Source organism: Emys orbicularis, chromosome 9 (genome assembly GCF_028017835.1).
Source record: "Emys orbicularis isolate rEmyOrb1 chromosome 9, rEmyOrb1.hap1, whole genome shotgun sequence".
NCBI lineage: Eukaryota > Metazoa > Chordata > Testudines > Emydidae > Emys > Emys orbicularis.
In genome coordinates this window covers 73,673,757-73,698,582 of record NC_088691.1, presented here as the reverse complement: position 1 = coordinate 73,698,582, position 24,826 = coordinate 73,673,757, and the positions used below count along the sequence as shown (strand labels likewise).

The 24,826-nt window shown below is 42.1% G+C and overlaps 1 protein-coding gene across 2 annotated transcripts in view; it reads right to left on the bottom strand.

The window, feature by feature from the left end:
* RASA2 (RAS p21 protein activator 2) overlaps window positions 1–24,826 on the bottom strand; it is a 99,924-nt gene that overhangs the window by 16,213 nt on the left and 58,885 nt on the right. For both annotated transcript variants that reach the window (XM_065410634.1, XM_065410635.1), the window contains exons 7-16: window positions 23,978–24,050; window positions 21,979–22,055; window positions 19,690–19,788; window positions 10,751–10,907; window positions 9,668–9,816; window positions 7,304–7,418; window positions 6,600–6,674; window positions 5,716–5,839; window positions 2,999–3,105; window positions 58–144 (exon numbers count right to left, since the gene is read on the bottom strand). In XM_065410634.1, the coding sequence (XP_065266706.1) occupies window positions 58–144; window positions 2,999–3,105; window positions 5,716–5,839; window positions 6,600–6,674; window positions 7,304–7,418; window positions 9,668–9,816; window positions 10,751–10,907; window positions 19,690–19,788; window positions 21,979–22,055; window positions 23,978–24,050 (1,063 nt within the window). The remainder of the gene's footprint in view (window positions 1–57; window positions 145–2,998; window positions 3,106–5,715; window positions 5,840–6,599; window positions 6,675–7,303; window positions 7,419–9,667; window positions 9,817–10,750; window positions 10,908–19,689; window positions 19,789–21,978; window positions 22,056–23,977; window positions 24,051–24,826) is intronic.

Below are 24,826 nucleotides of genomic sequence, written 5' to 3'. Positions count from 1 at the left end.
TCTAACAAGAAGATCCGTGAAACAAATACATCAACATAAGAATGTTAATATACTTACAAGCTTGCTTTTGGACAAACTTCCCCAGCTCCCCAAAGTTTGGATGGTTTTTGATATAAGAGTTAACGTTCTAGAAGTTTGTGCATCCTAAAATAAATAATTTTAGGAAACAAATTGAAGAGTCCCTTTACATTTTTAGGCAACTCAATTACAAAACCTGGATTTCAAAATAGGGATTTGGCAAGACGGCCATCTTACTTGATTTGTCACACTATTTCCAGCTAGAAAGTAACGTAAATTCTCGTGAGAAAATTTAAACATCTTATATACAGGTTCATGTATTGCTCCCATCACTGTAGTATCTGAGTGCCTTCCAGTAATGCATTAAACTAACAACTTGCCAGGTGTTATCCTTCATTCTAATCCTCTCCCAAAGAGAACTGTGTGCGCAAAGTAACATTTTGTTTTGGTAGGATTTTTTTCTGTATGTTTCAATGCTTGTTGGTTTTTAGGATTTTTGCGATTTTTTTTTCTTTTCTCCCCCCAACATACTGGTGGGAAAATGGGTATTTCCCCCAGAAAATTTCAACTTTTTGTTGAAAAATTCAAAACATACAGGTTTTTTTTAAATAATTTTTCTTTGTTTGTGGTAAAAATGGAAGTTTCCACAGAAAGCCAAAAAAAGTTTAGTTCAAACCCCAATTTTCTGTTGAAAAATGGTTTAGATAGAAAGTTTTCAACCAGCTCTAGTAAAAAGCGAACACAGCTTTACAACACTGTTTGGTATTTCTGAGAAAACCTGAAAAACGCAGTCAATTACAACTGTACCCATCTGTAAGAGACGCTATTCATAATTTATCGTTGCTGATGAATGTCAGAAATGGAGAGTTTTATGGCTCAATCCCAATTCTTTTTTAAACTTAGAGGCATATTTATATTATATAAATACACGTATACTGTCACCGGCTGGCTGTCTCTTTAAGGGGAGCAAGACTCAGCCTCACCTGTGACTGATGAGCAACATCCCCTATGACTGAAGGGAGAGAGTGGCAGGGGAGGAGGCTTCTGTGTGAAAGAGTCCTGCAGCATGACCCAAACCAGATGGGATCTGATTACAAAAGTCAGGTAGGAAAATAACCAGACCCTCTTGTGCTTGGGTTGGCTCTCCTCCTCCTGCCCAGGTGCTTGGTGCAGCAGCAGCCTGACCTGCTCGGGCCAGCCACCACCACCTCTGTGTTGAGTGTGCTGCAGAGCAAGTCTGCCAAGGAGTCACAGCCCTTCACTCCACACAGCGTACCAGGGGTGGCAGATGGCAGGAGCAGGGCAAGGGCACACAATTGCCTGCGAATGCAGCTGCTGCCGTGCCAACCCCAGGTGCAGGAGGGTAGTGGTGGTACTGACTCAGGTTCGGTGTTGGGGCAGTTTGGAAAACTACTCAACCCTCTCAGGCTTGGGTCCAGCTAGGTCGGAGCAGACCTCTATTGTGGTAGGCCTGGGAAAAGGCCAACCCCAGGCAGATGGAGTGGAGACAGACTATGACCAAGGATCCACCCAGGGAAGAACCAGACTGGGGAAAGGACTTCATGGAGAAAGCCCTGGGGGTCAGCAGCTCATGTAGGAGCTGGGCCTCCAGGGAGAAAGTCTAGAGGATCAACACTCTGCGAGGCAGCAGGTAGACAGGTAGCCAAGGAGGGGCAAAAGGCCATTTTGTTTCATGTTTTCTTTGGACTAGAGAATTCTACTTTACATAGCCTCCCCACACAGGCCTATCGCTGGGACTAAGAGGGAAACAGAGGTGGCATCAATGCTGCACCGTGCCACAGTAGCCAACAAGAAGTTGGGTAGGTTGTCACAAAACACACACACACTCTTGAATATTTACATGTGATTTTTCTTAATGGCTTGTCACGTGCACACTGCTATTATTCTGTCTTCCAAATAAATATTTAACCAATTTGACTATTTACTGATTTCTAGCTTGCACATTTTAACATACGAGTCCAACTGTGGCCTTGGGAAATCTACTTTCTTTGCCCCTTTACAACTCCAAGTATTAATTCTATTGATGGGTCTTTATACCATACGGGAGTCATTTACTGTCACTTTGCCTCTCTCTGCATAATGTCTTTGGACTAATGGCTAAATTTATTTAAGTAGATTTTTCTTTTGAAAACACCAAGTGCATGGATAATATATGTATGAAATTATTAAATATCAATTAGTCTCAGGGGGAGATTTCAAAGAGTTATGTTCTCCTTTATATGTAAGCAGTAATTCAATAGCTTATTCCTATGCTTTGACATTTTCCAATGTAAAATTTAGACTAAATATTTACATACAAAAATTCAGATGGGGATGTTCCATATTACAATTATAATATGGTTACCAGATTATATGGATGGAATATGTACAATTTTTGCTATTATGTTGAACATCTGTCAATACAGGAGAATAAGTAAAGTCCACATGAGTGCATAAATCAGAGCTACCCAATACCATCACAGAAAGCATTTCTTCCTGCAACTTCTATTTGAGAGACTGGGGAGAGGAGGGAGATTTTCAAAGGCACAAATGACATTTAGAAGCCTAACTCCATACAGGGAGGGAGGGAGGGAGGGAGTGTGAGTGTGTGACGGAGGTTCATAACTGCCATTTCTGCCTTTGAAAAAAAAGTGTCCCCCTAAGATTTCATCTCCACAAAGAGCAGCACCTTCCTCTAATAGACCCCGAAACATATCCTCCATTAAAAGCAGCTCCATCCCATTTAAGAGCTCCCACTATAAATTATTAGCCAATGCCTCCCACAAAGCCACACAGCCATGGTTTCCTTTAGCCAGGTGTGAAAGGAAAAACCCAACCTACAGAAAATTAGTATCCTGATTTTCTTTTTGAATTGCAGAGTACAGCCAGTGAGAGACGCTTATCTCTATACATCTTTCTATCTAAAGAGATCTGCAGATTATGAGTAAAAGTGATACAAAAAACTTTACAAAAAACTTACTGGATGATGAGGTCGTAAATGAAAAGTATGAGGTGAGACTACAGCGACAGCAAAGAAACGAAGAAACACAAAGCTGCTCACTGCAGAATACTGTACATGAGGGTCATCTGCAGAGAAAAACCATGAAATGTAACAAACTAAGCTTAACAAGGAAATAGTGAAGACAGTCAAAATAAAAACTGTAGGGAGACAGCATCAATAGGGAAGAGAACTATTTTTCTATAGAACAGAACTAATGAGGCGCATGAAATGAAAAGGTGGCAATGATGAGCAGAAAATATTCCATTATTGCCAACACCGGCTTAGTTCCACCCGGGTTAGCAACACGGCTGCCACAGATGCTGTCACATACCATATTGATTAGACCCTGCTCTGAGCATGTCTAATTTGCAGAGTTAAAAATGCTTGTGGCAACTGATGACCCATCTACACTAGGGCTAGCATAGTATACTAGTATATTCAGAGTTAAGGTTAAAATTTACCATGTTTGGATTTCTTTTAAGATATGCAAATGTAGTTAAGACATCCAAACAACCTTAATCCCACCCTGTAATATCATCATATAAACCATGAAGCCATATAATTATGATTAGTACATAAAAGTTTTCTAGTCTCAGATTAGATAAAACTGATTAAGAGAGAAACTCATTTCTCACTAAGCACCATTTTTTCCTCGTCACCAGTGGGTGGTATCAAGGATGCTTGGTGCCATAGCTATTTATTTCCATACTTTAATATGTTTAGATTTAACCTTAACGCTACATTTACAAGTTTTGGGGATATTTACAATCTCTGACGTTTTTACTGTTTTATGCCTAACAGTATAGTGGGAGCATGGTATTCACTGAGGGCAGCTTGGTTTCACTGACACTGGGAATGATGTGAGACAGCGGCCATTTTGAAAGTACACCTCTACCTCGATATAACGCTGTCCTTGGGAGCCAAAAAAAAATCTTACTGTGTTATAGGTGAAACCGCATTATATCTAACTTGCTTTGATCCACCGGAGTGCACAGCCCTCCCCCCCGGAGCACTGCTTTACCACGTTATATCCGAATTCATGTTATATCGGGTCGTGTTATATCGAGGTACTATCTTAAACTGAGAGCATCTGTGTCCTCAGAGTCTTTGACAATAGCAGGACAGAACAGCCATTTTGAAAGAGAGCAGTTCTTCATGGAATTCTCTGTAGAACATTTGTCAGCCTCTGCTGAATAAACAACTTTCAGTTATGAATAATGACACAAACCTCTTTGTTAGGATAAATGGTCTTCACCTGTAGCAATGCATGAGATGTCACTGATATTTAAGTTCCAATAGCCTGTTTTACTCCAGTATTAAGGTCATTTGGACAGAAAGTGATCTGACACAGGGTGTTAAATTTCTTAACGGATCCATTTTTTTTAAAAAAGGAAAGTTAATTCACAACCAATTAACCTATTTAAATTCTCAGAAAATTCATTCTGTACTCAAAGAATAAGTACTTTAATTTTGGATAGGATATATTGAATTCTTTATATGTAACAAACTATTTGAATCCCTACATTAACTGCAAAATACTCAATACTACCTTAACTATGGAACTGCGTCTGGCACTAATATATGTTGGAGTAGCTGTATTTTACATAGAAGCAAAAGTAAATTTAGCTTCAGCTTTACAGCATGATGTGCTTTTTTATGGCAGTTATTTGACTATTAAAATACTTTCAGTATTGCTTCTGCATTTCTGCAGGTCCCTTGAAGTTTTTATCCACATGTTACTACTGTCTTGCAACAGTCAGCTCTGCTGCTTTGGTGCATCAAGAAATCAGAGAATCAGAGAGAAAGGTAGGGCTGGAAGGGACCTCCAACAGGCATCAAGTCTATCCCCCCCATGCTGAGGCAGAACCAAGTTTACCTAGAACATCCCTGACAGATGTTTGTCTAACCTGTTCTTTAAAACCTCCAATGAGTGATATTCCACAAACTCCCTTGGTAACCTATTCCAGTGCTTAACTTTCCTTATAGTTAGAAAGTGCTTTCCTAATATCTAACCAGATTAAGCCCATTACTGCTTCTCCCACCTTCAGTGGACATGGAGAACAATTGATCACCATCCCTTTATAATAGCCCTTAAGACATTTGAAGACTTATCAGGTCCCTCCCCCTCTCTTAAATTTTCTTTTTTCCAAAATTAACATGCCCAGTTTTTTCCTAAACCTTTTATAATTTTTGCTGCTCTTCTTTGAGCCCTCTCCAACTTGTCCACATCCTTCTAAAGCCTGGACACAATACTCCAGCTCAGGTGTCACCGATGCCATGCACAGTGGCACAATTAACTTCCATGTCTTACATATGGCACTCCTGTGAATATACCCCAGAATGACATTAGCCTTTTTCGCAACTACATCACATTGTTGACTCGTATTCAATGTTTGATCCACTATAACCCCCAGATCCTTTTCAGCAGTACTGCTGCCTACCCAGTTAAAGCTCTTGCTGCTGTCCAATATTGTTTTATTACAATATGCCAGGCAGAGAATGTTTGGTTAACCAGTTAACAAAATACACTACACAGTCTAGGAAAAGCAAGAGCCGTTTACAAAACCACTAGAGAGAATAAGTGTCAATTTAAAATATTTCACTCTTGGTAAACAGCATGTGGAGATCACAAAAGATGCTTAAATGAAAAAAGTGTTTGTCAATTTCTAATGAAGAGGTTTTTTAAACACACTTACTTGGAAATCTTTTGGCAGCCAGGTGTCTCAAAGAATAAAACACATCACACATTAAGGTAGGGCAACTTATACTTGACTGTACAATTGTACTGAATACTTTATCGACATAGTAACGTAGATTTTCCTAAAAGGATAAAAAACAGGTATATTCTTTCAGAATGTTAATGTTACTGTTAAATACAACAGAGCACTTTTTTATTCCTACAGACAAACAACAGCATGGTATATATGACACATTGCCCATTCATAAATACAGGTGACCTCTTCAACTACGTAATTCTAGTACACAACAAGTTGTTACTGTTAAGAGGTAATTTGGTAATCCTCACTGAATTTCAGAATTATAAGGCCACTGGAAAGTGCACTGCTGGTTTCTTGCAATCCAGGACAAGGATATATAATGCAAGAACACATTGAACTGTCTTTCAGCAATACAGAGGCCTGGTGCCAAGATGGATAACTTCCCAACAGTCCTCACCATAGAGTTATTTAATTCTTTGCTGATGCAATTGCCTTTAGCGGATGTCACCAACTGGTGTGGCTTAATCGTAACACTGGCAAGTGAAGCGTTAACTTTGCTTAAAGCTTCATTCAGTGAACAGCAGAAGCAGTCAATATATCACCTGCTGTACTAAAAAGAATTCAGATGTGAAATTTGAAAATGAAGAGCAACCAATAGGGGGTCCTCTGCTGATGCCACAAACAAAAAAATACAAGACAATACACTTTAGTACTAGTAACAGTGCAGAAACAAGGTCACAAGGGAATAATACCAATACCAGAAACAGAGCTAAAATGAAACTCATCTTTTATACAGCTGTATCAAACTTAGATACGAATTAGGAAATTCATTAGGGTGGAAACAAAAAAATTAGGACACTTACCTTGTGAACTTCTACGTTATCGCCTTCTTTTAATTTGATGGGATCAATTTCACAGGGTTTAGGGGACTCGCATATCTGAAACAATACAAATTAAAGCCTTTTGGTTAATTTTTTTAAGTGACAAAAAGCACAAAGATTAACCTGTTTACTATACCAATTTTCCCAACATATTCAGATATTAAATAAATCAGCTAAAAACCAAGTCCTAGACTTGAAGGGCAAAATAGTAAATAGTGTCTCCATGTTCCAGAAGGAGGGGGCAGCATGCAAGAGCCTACCCCATTCTCGTGCATATATACAAGGGCCAGTCACTGTGCTTTTAGGGCAAAGGACTACTCTGCCATGATGGACCTCCCTATCCCGCAGTGCCCACCAGTAGAATTACTGAACCTGGTTAGAGGGTGGTGCAACAACCATTGCTCTTATTCTGTTCTTGCTGAAATTCTGACTGCCTGGCAGAATGTCTCCAGGAGCGTCTGTGGGGTGTGAAACGATAGGCTTGGACAAGCAACTTAGCCCATAATACTTGGTATATAGATTAAAATATGCTAAAGAACCATAACCTGGCGCACATGCTACTATACTATCCAAGTACTTAGTATATTCTCTATACAAAAGAGCTGTAGGAAACTACATATTGATGGGAGATGGTACCACAAGAGTCTCATCATACTACTGCAAATATCTGCAATAAGACCCCATACCTCATCTAGGACTGGCTTTAAAGTAACTTTTAAGTAGTGCTTTCCCACTATTTTCATCATCTCATCTAGACATCGAGTAGCTAAGGTGTTTCCTCTGAAGATTGTGTTTACTTCTCTGTAACAAAAGAGATTAAATGATTTAAAACTAAAAAGGCAATACATCTAAGGAACATTAGCATTAAATAGCAGTCATCTCTAATGCTTCTATTACATAAATACATGTTTAGACAGGTGTTAGAAAACATTTAATATATTTAAACCAGAAATTGCCCACTGAGATTAAACATCTGGTTTCCGAGAACATTGAGGGACAGAAAAAGCAGCAATAACCCCCCCGCCCCCCCTCCACAATAAAAACTAGTCCCATTACTGCACTCATTCAAATTATCAACATAACAAAATTTAAAATGTACAATTTAGGACACTCTAAAATAAAGAAAGAACTCTATGCAGCTTGTGAGAAAAATGCATTCGGAGAAAATTCCAAACCAATGAACACATAGCTAAAGAATATGCTACTAAAATATAGATTTAGTACTCTTCAGCCAATAAATATTTCACTTAGGGATGTGCTTTGGATGTAGCTGTTGAATATAAATGCAAACTAGCTATATATTGAGTTGTAAAAGGAGGTGTTTCTAGTTTGATAAATCCAACTTAATCCGTTTTAAATTACAATGATCAATTATGATAGAAAAATATGTGCACACTAAAAATGTTACGCAAGTTATATGAGAATTACACTTTTAAAAGTGTTAATGTTTTAAAATACAGCCAGATTCTTAAAATATAGATAGGGCTTATTAGGATTTGATTTCAAATGATATTTGTTGGTAAACATCAATTTCAGCTGACACACAAATTGACAAAATAAAATATCATTGGTAACAGTTGGCCTGCAGCCCCTCACCACAGCTTGTGCCCATAGGAATTGGTCAGAGAAACCTTCTGCAGCCCTGCGGTCATGGGAGTGGGTCTTCGACAGTTGAGCTGCAGAGGGCTCCCTGCACAGCCACAGGGCTGGTAACACCTGAACCCTGCAGGCACAAGGTCGGGGGAAGGTTGCAGTCCTGCAGGGCAGAGTAGAGAATCCCAGCCAGGGCCAGAAGGAGGATGGGCAAGATCCATTCAGCAGCAGGGAGGCCTCCCCTGCAGCCGGAGGCTCATCCTGCCCTTCGCTCACAGCAGGAATGTGGGAGTCGTCCCTGAACATGAACTGTTCAGCAACACCCCGCGGCCAGCGGCTCGTTGTCATCCTTATAATCCTGGCCAGAGATCTCTGCTCTGCAGGACCAGGACTGCAGCCTCCCCTGCACCTTGCGCCTCAGTGTCTTGGGTCCTTTGGTCATGCAGGGAGCCCCTTGTAGCCCTGCTGTCAGTGTGGAGAACCCCCTACAGGCCTACCATCAGTGCTGCCCTAACCCTAACCCCAACCCCCTTAATTTCCAGCAACTATAAAAAGAAGTTAAAAAGATAACCACTACAAATCGTTGAAATTAGAAAAAATAATACAATTTGAATTCTGTCAAGCCTAAATATAGGCCAGATTTTCTCACCCTACGCAAAACTGGAATAAGTACACTTTTCAGAGGTGACCTCTGTGGTAATGGACTCTCTTCCTTTCCCAGCTCCACAGCACATAACAGCACCTTGGTGGCCACTCCTGTATTCTCTGGGGGGCTATAGCAGTGTCTGTTACTTTATGTCCCCTGTCCTAAAATATGGGTGCAGCGAATTGACCAATGGATATATGTAACTGCATACCAATAGGCCCTATTGTTGGTGCTCCCTGTGTCAGACCCCATGCCACCAAAAGTGGGGGATTTAAACTTCCATGGTGCAGTTTTCAAGATGCATAGAAGAGCGTGAACGCCACATGCACGTGATCGCTACACTTATTCAACAAAACAGTACCCGTGTTGCTTTTCAGCTCATACAGAAGTAAGATTTGGGCATAAATCTTTGAAAACAGAATCCAAATTGCAGACTAATGACCTATAAAATTTACAGAAAATGGCCAAACTGATTTTTAGAAACAAAAAACAAAACAAAACCCATTTGCTGTTGGACACTGTTCTAGTGTGTCATGTTTAGTTATATAACAGCTAAAAGAAAAAACTACAGCCAAACCAGCCCATCTAAAACAGGGCTCTATGGGAATTCTGATCCTCAGCTAGAGCAGTATTATCAAGTGATGTTGCAATGAAATATTCAATGGCAAGTGATTACATGTAGTCAGAGTTAACTTAAACTGACGAAGAAATGAGTAGTGACCATTTATCAAAAATTGGTCATAAAATGATTTAAAACTCTAAAAATAAAACACCCCATGTTATCATGAAGTTATGGAAAGATGAAACATACTGAGTGTCTTTCAAGTCTAGTTCGGCCACTGCAGTAACAAATGGTACTATCTTTTGATGGTGCAGCAATAGTCTTACAAGAGGCAAAACAGCATCATATTTATCTCGACACACTTCACCCAGAATGTAGGCAGCAGAAGCAGAGACTGGCTGTAACAAAAATAAAGGTAAAACCAAGATGAAAACAGTTTAACATACTACTTATACAGTCTGAACACAACCTGGAAAAGATTAGATCTCAACAAGACTGCAGATACCACCAGTTTTGTAAGAAAACTTAGCACTAGGCCAATTACAAGTCTACAAAAGAATCTTATTGAAAATAGATACTATCTGCTCAGAGTGGCTTAAGTACCTTCAAATACATTGACACCCACTAACTATTAAAAATTCTACATTTATTCATTATAAATAATATTTCTAAAGGGTTAGATTGCGGCTTTGCTACAAGCCCTGAATAAATGGCAGCATATGGTTGCATTGCTCAAGGGTCATATCCAGGTACTTTCTTTTTTTAGCCCTCATCACAGTAGCATCTGAGCATTTCACCATCATTAATGGATTTTATCCTCACAACACCTCTATAAGGCAGAGAAGTGCTATTCCCATTTTACAGATAGGGAACTGAGGCACAAGTTAGATTAAGTGATTTGCCCAGGATCACAAAGGAAATCTGTGGCTGAGCAACAAATTGAACCCAGGTCCTCGAATTCCAATCCAGTGCCTTATAAATTAGGCCATCTGTCCTAGCGTACTCTGAGTCCAAATCAGGTCTCTGTTTTCCCCCCTTGCTCCAGGGAGAAAGTAACTATTGAAAGCCTTGTAGCTGTTACAGATTACTTTGCCCTCTTCCAGCTTCATTGTACTGGCCAGGGCTAAGGGTAGGGACAGGTTGGGAGTCAAGGTGCTGCCCACCCAGGAGGAGCAGGAACAGTGGCTTCACTGGCTGCTTACACAGTCATGGTACAGGTAGACTACGGAGGAGAAGAGTCATGTCTCCTTACTCCCATAAAGCAGCATGTGCAGAAGGTTATAACCTGGCCCTAGATCTGTTGCCTGTTTCTTCTAAAACAAAAAGAAGTACCTGAACATCTGGTGATTTTAGCAGCAAATTTCTTAAAGAAGCATAGTACTCAGATGGAAGTACATAGTCTTCAGTATAACAAACATTTAGTCTAAGTGATCCCAGATCATCAGTTTTAGAGGGTTTGTTTCCATTTTCTCTTGGTTGTAGTAAGTACCTGAAAACAACAAGACAATTGTAAAATACTATGTTAAAAGTTACTGTTTAAGGAACTAGATTAATATCGCAGTATCGTAAAATGACAAAGAAATTTTCCAGTGTATATTAACTCACCAGTCTGAATCTGGCCCTGCTGTCAATGGTTTTAACAAAGTTAAGATAAAAAGACTTCAGAACTAGATATGGGTGATTAAAGGAATTTTTAAAAAATCTTTAACTGAAGGTACGAGCATTCAGTAGCCCATCAGGACATAATGCAAGGCTTACATTTTCTCAGGTCTTTTCTGCAGGTGAGAGTTGTGTGGAGTAATAGTATTTGTGGGGCTAGGTGGAGAGAACAGGGATTGTTACAAATGCTGATACTGGTTTATTCAGCATTTTAAAAAACTGAATTCTCATTTTAAATCTAGGTTACATTTATTCTAATTACCCATTAATACTGCTACAAGATGAGTAGCATTCATCTGCAGAAATTACGGATGGTCTAGAACGAAACAAAAATAGAGCAAAAAGTGAAAGCTGTGAAGAAAAATATTCAGTAGAGAATACATTACCCAAGCAAAAACTAGGATAAATTTTATTTTGAAAGTGCACAATAGCAGCTATGGAAAAATCATGTTATAATTATATTGTATATAAATTCAAATATTGCAAGCTGGAAAAGCAAAAACAAAAGGAGAATTTGAAAATCTGGAAAACACAGGATTTTATTCCCAGTCTCAAAATCCCAGGGTCCTAGTTTTTGATTATGATTCTAATGTTGCTTTTCCCTATTATCACTGTATAATTATTATATGATTCTTTCTTGGCTTTTGTCTGTAATTTAATTCTACGCCAACAGGTGGTGCAGTTGTACAAGTGACATTTTGATAAAGTAATTTCTTTATCATGTCAAATAGTACACCTTTAATATCAAACACCACACACCAAGATTATACTGATTTTCAAACATCTTGTACAAGTACACAATTGTATTTTAATGTTAATGTTATTTTAATGTTAGATACACCACACTTGAAGGTGTCATGCCAATGTATAGAGTGATTGATTCAGCCTCCATTGCAAATCAGGATTCTGAAAACTACTCATTTCCCCAGTACTCAGTTTTGGAGGCACTCCCTTATCTGTTCTGTCTGCTCTAGGCTGGCAGCTTTCTGGAAAGCCCCCAAAAAAGTTTTCTGCTGTTCTCCAAAAGGACACGCAACATTTCTATAAATTAATAAAGGTCAGTTAGCTATTCTTATGGGGTTTAAACTCTGTTAGTCAAAAATCTTTACTAATGGCCTAATCCAGCACCTTTCTAGTTTTGGAGATTTAAATTACACATGTTGCAACTTTGGCAGGTTCCAGTGTGGTTGGTGGGTAAATTGTCTGATGTAACTCAGCAGGCTGCCTGGGCATCGATCCCAGGCACAGCCATATGTGTTGAGGGGTTTCCCTCTGTCTCATGCAGCTGGTGGCTCCCGCTATCTTATCTCTCCTACCTCCAATGTGAAGGAGGGGAGTAATTGGGACTCCCACTTCCACTCAAGGTCCCTTGTCAGGCCTGAAGGTGTATAGGGTTCCTTCAGGTTTCTAGACCCCTAGGCCATTGGTGCCAGATGAGCTCCACAATGGAACACCACTGTCAGGTATTACCCCCAATTGGGTAATAGTTTTCAATAATATTGAAACATCTGCATTTAACCATACTACAATGTATGTGTTTCGTTGTTTTCATGTCCACATTAGTGAATTTGTGCTTTTGTTTCTCTGATGCATAAAGGAGGCCTAAAAGATATTTCGGGGGGGGGGGGGGGGGGAAGAGGGGGAGAAGGGAGGGATTTCCCCCCCCCCTTTTCTCTTTAACATTAAAATTCAAGACTCATCTACCCTGTTAACAGAACTAATGGTGTGACATGGGAGCTACCAAGCAAGAGTATGTCTACACTAGGAAAAGTGGTTGTTAGTTAACATGTAGCTAAGACTGGAGAGACTAGACAATCACTAATCTCAGGTCTGTATAGTATTTAACTATATAGATGGGTAATGACTATAAATTCCCCCAAGATGGAAAGGTACTCTAATTTGCTTTAGCCGAATTCTATCATCTTCAAAATAAAAATGTATAATACAGAATCTGTATTATCAAATTATCTATTTCATGGCTATTAATTGCTTTTCCCCCAATTCTTTTCTCCCCTCCGCATCCATATTTTATTTAAAATTATGTATGTATGCACGCACGCATGCATGTATGCACGCACACAGAGAAATGTCAGATTATAAATTGCAATTATTAGAAAGCAATGGCTTTTAAATTTCCCATCCTTCATTTCCCCCTGCAGATGTGTAGTTTTATAGGAAAAAATAAAGTTTTACACACACACAAATACACACTCATTAGTAAGCTATTAATCAGTGGAGCACCTGGAAGAAAATATTTTAAATTTAGCACCTGGCATATATGCTATATTACTTTATCTCAGAAGAACTACAGTAAGATTGTTTTTCTTGCTATTTGAACCATGACTAAGAATTCTAACGTATACTAACCTTTCTGTAAGTTTTCTTAGAGATGTTGCACGTGTCCATTCCAATATAGGTGTTTGTGAGCCCCGAGCACAGTTGCCGGAATTTTCCCCCCCAGTGGCATCTGTCAGGTCAGCTCCAGTGCCCTCTGGTGCCACATGCAGCACCGGTATAGAGGACCCTGCGCCTCCTCAGTTTCTTCTTACCGAGAGACTGTGATAAGAAGAGAAGGAGGGCGGGTTTTGGAATGGACGTGTGCAACACGTCTTGAAGAACAAAACAGTTACAGAAAGGTTAGTACCTGCTTTTTTCTTCTTCGAGTGCTTGTACAAGTCCATTACAATGTAGGAGACTCAAGCAGTAGCATAGGAGGTGGGCTCGGAATTCAAGAACAAGCAAGACTATGCAGTTCAAGTTAGCATTATCTCCGGTCTGCTAGGTGATGGCATAATACGTTGAGAACGTGTGCACCAAAGATCAGGTTGCTGCCCTGAATAGGGATTTATGCTAGGAAAGTGGCCGAGGAGGCCTGTGATCTTGTGGAATGAGTGGCCAGGCAATCTGGAAGTGGAATGCCAGACAGTTCTTAACATGCACAAATGCATGATGTAATCCAGGACGAGATTCTCTGGTCAGAGATGGGAAGGCCTTTCATCCTTTCTGCTATTGCTATGAACAGCTGGGTTGATCTGCAAAACATCTTGGTTCTTTGTATATAGAATGCCAGGGCATGTCTAACATCCAAGGAGTTTAGACGTTGCTCCTCCCTACTCGCATGCAGCTTTGGGAGGAACACAGGTAGGAAGTTTGTTTGACTGCAGTAGAATTGCAAAACCACTTTCAGGAGGAATGCCAGGTGCGGATGCAGCTGCATCTTATTCTTAAAGACAATTGTATAAGGGGGCTCCGATGTGAGGACATGGATTTCCGAAACCCTTCTGGCCAAGGTGATGGACACTAAGAAGGCCACATTACAGGAGAGGTGAACCAACAAGCACATTGTCAGCAGCTCAAACGGGGGGGGGGGGGGGGGGGGGCCTGTAAGAGCTTTGATAAGACAAGGTTTAGGTTCCAGGGAGGAATAGGCTCTCTTACCTGGGGGTATAACCTCTCCGGGCCTTTAAGAAAACAGATATCCACCTTGTGTGAAAAGACAGACTGGCTGTCGACCGGGGATGGAAGGCCAACATCACTGCTAGGAGGATGTTGACTGAAGAAATAACCAGAGCTTGTTGCTTCAGGTGCAAAAGGTACTCCAATATGAGTTGCAATGAGGGCTGTGTGGGTGGAACTCTGCATTGGGAGGATCAGATAGAGAATCACTTCCTTTTTGCAGGGTTTTCTACTGCCTAACAGAACTCAGACTTGCTCCGAGCAAGCTTACTCCTCAGGATTCAGCCATGGAGTTTCCAAGCGGTCACATGAAGAGAACTGAGGTTTGAGTGGAGCAGCCAACCATGGTCTCAGGAGATCAGGTCTGCGTGTAGCGGAAGCAGGTGCGGGGTCTCCACCAAGAGGCCTAACAGGGTGATGAACCATGCTGTCTGGACCATGCCAGGGCTATGAGAATGGCCTGTGCCCAGTCCCGCTTGATCTTCATCAGAATCTTGTGTATCATTGGGATAGGGGAAAAGGCATAATACCAGTGATCTATCCATGATAGCAGGAAGGCATCCATAAGAGACCCTGGGCTGTGGCCTTGCAGGGAACAGAACTGGTGGCATTTCCTGTTGTCATGGGTAGCAAACAGGCCTATAACGGAGTCCCCCACTGTTGGAAAATGCCCCTGGTCACGTACAGCCAAAGGAACCATTCACGGTGAGAGAAGAAAGATCTGCTGAGGTGATCCACCAGCTGGTTCTATGCTCCCTGTAGGTACGATGCCTCGAGATGGATGGAATGTGTTATGCAGAACTCCCATAGCTGGATTGCTTTCTGGCATGGGGGCGGGGGGGGAGAACATGGGGGGGGGGGAAGAGCAAGCGCCTCCCTGCCTGTTGATGTAAAACATGGCAGCTGTGTTGTCCATAAGAACCAAAATGACTTTGTTCGTAATGTGGGGCAGGAACGCTTGGCAAACTGGGGACAACAGTCTGAAGTAATGTGGGTCTCCAAGCAATGAAGAAGTGGGACAGGCAGTTCAAAAACAGAGGGGTAATTGGATCCTATACTGTGGGGACTGAGATGTCAACCTTGAGCATCTTGTCAAAAAGAGTGTTTCAAGCTCCCTGAGTGTCTGGGGACAGCCCGCATTGGCCCTACTGTGGAAGCCAGTGGAGGAGCTCTATGCCTGAACCCCCGTTCTTCATCCTCTGCTGGTCATAAGAACATGAGAACATAAGAAGAGCCATACTGGGTCAGACCAAAGGTCCATCTAGCCCAGTATCCGGTTTTCTGACAGTGGCCAATGCCAGGTGCTCCAGAGGGAATGAGAACAGGTAATCATCAAGTGATCCATCTTGTCGCCCATTCCCAGCTTCTGGCAAACAGAAGCTAGGGACACAATCCCTGCCCATCCTGGCTAATAGCCATTGATGGATCTATCCTCCATGAATGATCTAGTTCTTATTTGAACACTGTTATAGTCTTGGCCTTCACAACATCCTCTGGCAAGGAGTTCCACAGATTGACTTTGCATTGTGTGGGGAAAAAAATACTGTTTTGTTTTAAAACAGCTGCCTATTAATTTCATTTGGTGGCCCCTAGTTCTTGTGTTGTGAGGAGTAAATAACACTTCCTTATTTACTTTCTCCACACCAGTCATGATATTATAGACCTCTATCATCTCCACTTAGTCTCTTTTCCAAGCTGAAAAGTCCCAGTCTTATTAAAAGACCTGTCTGGAGGCTGGACAAAGTAGTGGCCAGTCTGTTCGGGCCTATAAAGCTTCCTAGATGCCGCTTGAGTTTACAGCCTCAGGGATTTCAAGGTCGCCTTAGATTCTTTAAGCCCATGGAGCCTAGCATCAGTTTGCACCAAAAAGAGGGAGGACCCTTCCAAGGGGAGATCTTGAAGGGTCTGTTGTACCTCCTGGGGAAAGCCAGATGATGGCAACCATGAGCTTCTGCCACATGATCACTGCTGTGACCATAGATCTGGCCGCAGAATTGGCCGGATCCAGGACTGCTTGTAAGAAGGCCTTTGCCATCGTTTTCCCTTCCTCGATCAGCAAGGAGAACTTCTGTCTGGTATCCTCAGGGAGCAAGTCCTTAAATTTTTGCATAGCCTCACACATATTGAAGTCCTAGTGACCCAGCAGAGCCTGCTGGTTTGCTATGTGAAGCTCTAGTCCTTGCAGCCAAACAGGTCTAACTTTTTTGGGTCCTTTGCCTTAGACCAGTGGTCCCCAACGCGGCGCCCGCCGGGGCATCTATGTGCGCCCGTGTACTAGCTGGCGGACAAGCATCCGCCAAAATGCTGCCGACGCCTACTGACGTTGCCGCTTCTCGGTGGCATTTCGGCGGATGCTTGTCTGCTGGCCACGGTGGCTTGTCGTCTGGCGCCCGCCAGATGAAAAAGGTTGGGGACCACTGCCTTAGACTTTGTACCCGATTGTCCCTGTTGCTCTCTCTCATTGGCAGCTGCTACCACCAAGGATCCTGGGAGAGGATGCAAGTACAGAAACTTGTAACCTCTGGCTGGTATGAAGTACTTCTGCTCCATATGCTTTGCCGTGGGAGGGAGGGAAGCAGGGGTCTGCCACACCACCGTAACTGGGTTCATGATAGCCTTGTTAAGTGGTAGAGCCACCATCAAAGGACCCACTGCCGACAGAATGTCCAATAGGCTGAGCTGCCTCCTTGATCACCCCGGTCTGTATGCCTAGATTTGAGGACACTTGCTTTAATAAATCTTGGTAGACCTTGTGATCATGTTGCAGAGTGGACACGCCCGCCTCATCTGGGGAAGAAGACGACAGGAACAGCTGAGGGGCCTCCACCTCTTCCTCCGTATTGACCAAGACCTGCAGGGCTTCTTCTTGAGGCTTGGTACCAGAGTCTGGATCCGGGGTGGGGGTGGGGGGAGGGGTGTCGTCACATGGCAAAGCACCACAGGTGCTCTGCTCTCTGAGGCCACTGAGTAGGAGCACCTCAAGAGTGCACCCTGAACTTTGGGGAACCCCCAAAGATTCCCAAAGGGCCACTGCAAGAGTGCTGGCCCCCACGGACCCAGTGGCCAAGCGCTTGGTGGTACCACTGCGCTTGGGGCTCATGGTGAAGTAGGAATGTCCCAGGGAGTAATGTGGGCAGCTGCAATGGCAGGCACAGTAGGATCCCACTTTTGACTCCGACGAAGAGTTCCGGCGTGGCGACCAGGGTGGGGTGAACCCCTTGGTGCCAGTGCCATGGTGAAGCCTGTGATGAGGCTACTGTGTGGGGGTTTCCTGCTAGAGGGCAGTCCTGGTACCAGATGGTGGCTGGTTCTCTGGCACTCAACGGTACTGGTAGTACAGAGTCCTGTATGGCTGGGGATGCAGGAACCAGCAATGAAAGTACATTCCTGGCTGCCACAAATGCCTCCAGAGTTGACAATACTCTGAACTGATTGGCATGCTGTCTGCCTGAGGGCAATGCTACCTATGCAGGAGTCAGTAGAGCCTATGTAGGTATTGGAACCGCTGGTATTGGCTGTTGTGGTGCCGGGGTTGAAGAGTGACCCAACGTGGATCTCACTCTATTCCAGTCCCCATTCCTGCTTGACTTTGGCACTGGGGATTGACACTTCTCTGGCTGCTTCTTATGTTTCTTCTTGGGCATCGGGGGTGGGGACTCATGACCAGTGGGAGGAGCGCTCCACAGCAAACTGAAGTATTTGGTGTGGAGTTTGAGTGTGGTTCTGAAGTGGCTTTCAAGACTGCCTCCATGAGAAAGACTTTCAATTTCACCTCCCGGTCCTTTTTGGTGTGAGGTTTGAAGTCCTTGCAGATCTGGCAGTGGTCCTTTCTATGAGACATACCCAAGAACTTGACACAGCTTGAGTACAGGTTGCTCAGTGGCATCAACTTGCCGCAGGAACCATAGGGATTGAAGCTGGGTGACTGAGGCATGCCTCAGCACTGGGGAGTGGATGAATCTCACTAAGCGCAAAGGAGTCCAACAACTTAATAATAAAATAATAATAATAAAAAAACCCTATTGCTACTATAACAAACTATACACACTGGAAAGAAGAAAAATAGCAGAAAAACTCCTGGAAAGTTAGCCCAAGGCAATGAGAGTAGTTCCAGAAGTTGTAAAGGGCGGTAAGAAGGAACTGAGGGGGTGCAGGGTCCTTTATACTGGTGGTATGAGCATGCAGCACCAGAGGGCACTGGAGCCGACCTGATGGAGACCACTAGGGGAAAAAATTCTGGCAACTGTGCTTGGGGTGTGCACACACCTACATTGGAATGGACATGAGCAAGCACTTGAACAACATACTTTCTGCATTAAGGAAATCAATGTAGGACGGGGTGGGCTAACTATGGCCCGCAGGCCAAATCCGGCCAACCAGCCGTTTTAATCTGGCCCTTGAGCTCCCGCTGGGGAGTGGAGTCTGGGGCTTGCCCCGCTCTGGCGCTCCAACCGGGGAGCAGGGTCGGGAGCTACACCACGTGGATCCCAGAAGCAGCGGCATGGCCCCCTTCTGGTTCCTGTAGGGGAAACCAGGGTGCTCTGCTCTGCACGCTGCCCCCGCCCCAAGCGCCACCCCTGCAGCTCCCATTGGCCAGGAACTGCAGCCAATGGGAGCTGCAGGGGCAGTGCCTGAGAACGGTGCAGCATGCAGAGCTGCCTGGCCGCACCTCCTCGTAGGAGCCGGAGAAGGGACCTGCTGCTGCTTCTGGGAGCTGCTTGAGGTAAGCGCTGCCCAGAGCCTGCACCCCTGAGCCTCTCCTCACACCCCAACCCCCTGCCCCAGCCCTGATCCCCCTCCCATTCTCCAAACCCCTCGATCCCAGCCCAGAGCACCCTCCTGCACCCCAAACCTCTCATCCCCAGCCCCGCCCCAGAGCCCGCACCCCCAGCTGGAGCCCTCATTCCCCCCACCTCACCTCACTCCCCTGCCCCAGCCCAGAGCCCCCTCCCGCACCCTGAACTCCTCATTTCTGGCCCCACCCTGGAGCCTGCACCCCCAACCAGAGCTCTCACCCCCTCCCTCACCCCAATCCCAATTTTGTGAGCATTCATGGCCCGCCATACAATTTCTATTCCCAGATGTGGCCCTCGGGCCAAAATGTTTGCCCACCCCGGATGTAGGATCAAGTTTTCTTTTGGTCCCTTATTTCTCACCATGCTTGGAAGGAATCATTTCCTAACACTTTCACTGGAACCTTAATTTCTCCTAGGAAGACATCTTGCACCAGGTTTCCATTGTTCCATAGGTCAATCCTGAAAGTTAAAACCTTCTTTTTAATCTTCTTGCAAATTATAAGGATAAAAACCACCAGCAAATTTCAGATCATCAACAACCACCTTGCATCACTAATTCAGCATGCATGCAGACAGGAAATATTAGAATTGTCATACCAATCTAGTAAAATCAAGAGGCACTCGAATGGCTTATTAAACCCACAAAAGGCAGCCATGGAAACAAATTTAGACAGTGAAAGTTAGAAATCACAGACTTTACATCAGTAAAACATAGTGATACTGGTTGATGCGTTTTCTATTTTGAACAAAAATATAAAATGAAATTACTGCATTTCCTTTTCAGGTGTTTGCAGTGAACTTTTACCAGTGTACTTATATCCCTATTTTACTGCTGCAAGTAAAACTTGGACAGACTGCCATACCACACTGACACATGCGCTTGTTTTTTCAGACAATGGCTTGAATGTTCAAAACCTAAAGAGCTATCACTCCAAAGACATGCACCTGGCTTGGATTCTATTACTTCTTACCTCTGACATTTCTTTTAGACAGCAGATATGTTAAGAACAAAAAAAAAAAAAAATTAATACTAGAGTTGTTGGGGCATAATTGCTTTTCTATATACATTTTCATCTATAATCCTACACACTGTACAAATTGATGGGTCACATAAGCAAGAACAGACTTAGGCTAGGTCTACACTACCCGCCTGAATCGGCGGGTAGAAATCGATCTCTTGGGGATCGACTTATTGCGTCTCGTCAGGACGCGACAATCGATCCCCGAATCGACGCGCTTACTCCACCAGCGGAGGTGGGAGTAAGCGCCGTCGACTGGGAGCCGCGGCAGTCGATTTTGCCGCCGTCCTCACAACAGGGTAAGTCGGATCTGATACGTCAAATTCAGCTACGCTATTTGCGTAGCTGAATTTGCGTATCTTAAATCGACCCCCCCCGTAGTGAGGATGTAGCCTTAGAAATGAGTGAGAAGTTAGTGCTTTAATGAGAATTAAAATTCACACTAAATTCTTTTTTTTGTGTGCCAGCTATGAAATCATCACTAACTCTCAAGTTGTGCCCTCAATTCCTCTCTGAGGTCGGGCATGTACGTGTGCATGTGCAAAGCTTATAAGGCTAAGTGAGGTGCTCAAACACTGCTTGTGCAGTACAAAGGCAGGCAAACTATCTTAAAGTATGCAGGTGTAGAAAGGGGAAATACGCTGTAAGGTGCTTCTTATATCTGCTAGGGGAAGGTATTATGTGTTCCACCAAACATGCTGCCAGATACTAGCAGACACGTAGGAGAGGCTAGTTCCTGTCCAGGCCCCCAACACAACTTACTATACCCTTGGAGCCCTGTAGTGCCACTGGGTGGACTAGACGCCTCACTTTTCTTGAATTCTTGGTGCTAGGGTCAGCATTCTGATTGCTTTCTGCAAAAGCATGTTGAGAGTGAGGGGCTCTTTGTACCGCTTACAACCCAGTGCAGGGCATCCTGAGTTTAGCTCCAAATGTATATACACTACAGAAAATCCACTGTTCTATGAAGTAATCGGGGACTGAGGAGAGATCAAAAAATTAATAAAATTGGACAGCTCAAAATTACAGTATGTACAGTGTACCAGTTGCAGTATGGCACATCGCATTGCTTTCTTTTTGTCCTTCAAAAAACCCCTGCGATTTTCAATGCGTTGAAGGCATCAGAACGTGAGAAGATATCCACTTGTTCTCCATTGACATCACTTTCGTTATGTAATTCCCTCACCCCCATCATGAAAAATGGTTTGTGTAACTGGTTGTACATAAGATTGGCATTCCTAAAAATGGAGGTTCTGCTGTACTAAGTAAAGAATCTAGGTTCGGAAAAAAAAGGATTTTGTTTTCATTGACAAACAAATATTGTACACTTGCCAGGGAATAAATAGTAAGGAAAATACAACTTTCCATAAGCTAAGCTATCTGAAATTTGAATAAACATTTTAATTACATTAATAATTTTCTCAGATACTCACAATAGTTTACAATTTCACTTTTAGAATCAAACAAGTTTACTCTGAGGATTTTATTTATGAAATTGGATGAATCTTCTTTGTAAACTTGAACACTAGTTTTTTGCAGTCACATTATATCCAAATAAAGAAATGTTATGGCATAAAGATTTTAATGTACTTTATAGAAATTGATATTAAATATATAATCAAGAACATACCTGACTTCCAGCTTCTCTATGTCCTCCTCTTCTACCTGAAACTGGGACTTTTTGGTATAACTACTGGACCTGGTTACCTGTAAGTAAAATTCCTCAATGATTTTTCTCCTTCAACCTGGTTTTTAAATTACAAATCTTCCATATCTACTGTAAAATCTTTGCTTCTTTAATATTATATTAGTCCTGAAAACAAATTTCTGAAAGTTCTAAGATATTAATTATGCATCATAAACTGATATACACTGAGGAGACAACCACAAAAATCCCACCGTTCCCTCCCCCACATCACACAATTGTAACTGCATCTTTTAGAATCTCTTCACTTCCAGATTAATTTTGTGCTCAATTTATTGCATTCCCAGATAGGATACTGTGTAGATTACATGAGTCTAAGCCATAAAATTATGTAATTGCTTTGTAACCACTTTGTTCCAACATCTTAATTCACAGAAAAATGTAATCTGGGATTTCATAAGGTAGAACATGAGAGCCAAAACAAAACTATAGGCCTGATTCTGCAAGCACTCCAATCATCCATTTCTTATTGAAATCAATGGGAGTTTCAAAAGCAGAGTTCTCACAGGATCAGAACCTATATGCAAAGCATTAAATTACATATTACTGTCACAGTATTGATTTTAAAAAGTTCAATACTTTCATATAGCTTGATAACTTGAAAATAAGGGATATATATTTTACTGGCTATTTTATTTTTCACAATATAAAATGAAAAGCAGAACACAAAATGGAAAACAAAGGTAGTGGAACCATCTTAAAGGGCCAAATTTTGGCCCCCTCCACCAAAGCTAAAGTAAGCCAAGCTTGGCATGAGAGTTCTGCAGTGGTCAGAGGAGGAATATCCACCAGTTTCCATGCTTTAGCTCACCCCAAAACTGTGAGAGCGCAGAGGAAGTCATAACAGATTCCTGCTCCCAAGCATGGTATTTACCAGCTCTGTTGCCTTCAGGGGCTTCCAGACTTGTGCGTAGCTAGTGTCAGGATTTGTCCTACAGTAACTCATTTTGTTTACAGAAAAGCACCATTCTACCTAAAGACTCGCTAGAGCCAGAATTCTATTTTGCACATTGCAATGCATTAAAGCAATACGCAGTTTCAGTCTATTTCACCAAGGACTGCATAAAATAACCCACACACCACCAGTGATGCACCTCAATACGGATATTCCAAGCCCAGGACTCTCTAACAGAATGCCAAGAAGTATATTGATCTTCTGACGAAGACAAAGGAGATGAGGCTAGGTACAAAACTTAACGTCATTTGTTTTTGGAGACAGGATTTGATCCCAAGGCTTAAGCAGCAAAAAGTTAAAGCATTCACTTATTCTACCTAGAGAATGACTTAAAAATCACTGATCGCCCTGTTAAATTACTGTACTGACTATACACAGCCAAAACCTGATATTTTTTACTAAGTGCTCTGAAAGATGTTCAAATTAAGAGCCACATATATATTCATACTTCAGTCCATATCAGAACTGCAACTGATGGCAGCCAATCAAGGGCAATAAATAGCCCTTACATTTGTGACTATGAAACTAACACCTCTCACTAGGTAGTAGTTGAATGGGATTGCTGTGGTCTTTCAGCCTGTTACAAATAAAGAACAGGGGTACTTGTGGCACCATAGAGACTAACAAATTTGTTTCAGCATAAGCTTTCGTGGGCTACAGCTCACTTCATCAGATGCATAGAATGGAACACACAGACAGAAGATATTTATACATACAGAGAACATGAAAAGGTGGAAGTACCCGAATGGGTACTTGCATTTACTTCAAGAGACCCTCTTGTGGCAAACAAACAAACAAACAAACAAACAAACAAACAAACAAACAAACAAACAAACAAACAAACAAACAAACAAACAAACAAACAAACAAACAAACAAACAAACAAACAAACAAACAAACAAACAAACAAACAAACAAACAAACAAACAAACAAACAAACAACAGTTTAAATTAAGAGAAGTTAGTTACCTCAAAATAAAATGTTTCATTAAACTGTGGATTGCTCGTTTTCTTCTTTACTTTTGTCTTCTTTTGGTCATTCCTGTTTCAATGTGGTACAGTTTTACCATATAGAATTTAAACACACAATTATTAAAACATTCTATTGTCAAGAAAGGGCCATCCATTTAACTCTCAGGCCCAGAACCTCAAACATATTTAGGTGCCTAACTCCCATTAATTTCAATGGAAGATAGGTCCCTAAATACCTTTGAGATCTGTAGATATACTGGGTGATTATGTAAGTATTGAGGTCATTTAAGATGTCACTTGATATAATGGAAAAATATTGAAGAGAAAAAGTTAATACACATTCACAGCATGGTTTGAAAAGCTAAATGGTGATCTTCAAAAGCTGTACCTATTTACATATACACGTGCACCTGGGAGGTGGTCATATTTAGTTTACCATTTATATTTTAGTTCACAAACAAGTGCAACATGAAATGGATAGAGGTTGATGCAGATTAAAACAGGGTGGATTTGATTTAAATCACTAGTTAGGAAGACTCGATTTAATCATGGCTTTCTACATAAAAGTGCATTCTTGTTGGTTTTTATAACCTTAAAACATATTCTTCACAACTCAGAGGTAGATGTAGGTTTCATTTTTAGAAGTACACACTATACTTTTTTAAACAGTGAATTATTCTGAAAACTTTTCAGATTAGTTTTACAGCTACATCAGAAAATGAATGATTGTTTGGTTATTTCATTTATCAAAGGTAACTGAAGCAGATATTTATGAAGTCATTGGGAGGTGAACTATCTCCAATTCAACAGGTTAATCATTAATATTTGGGAGGATTTTCTTGCCAT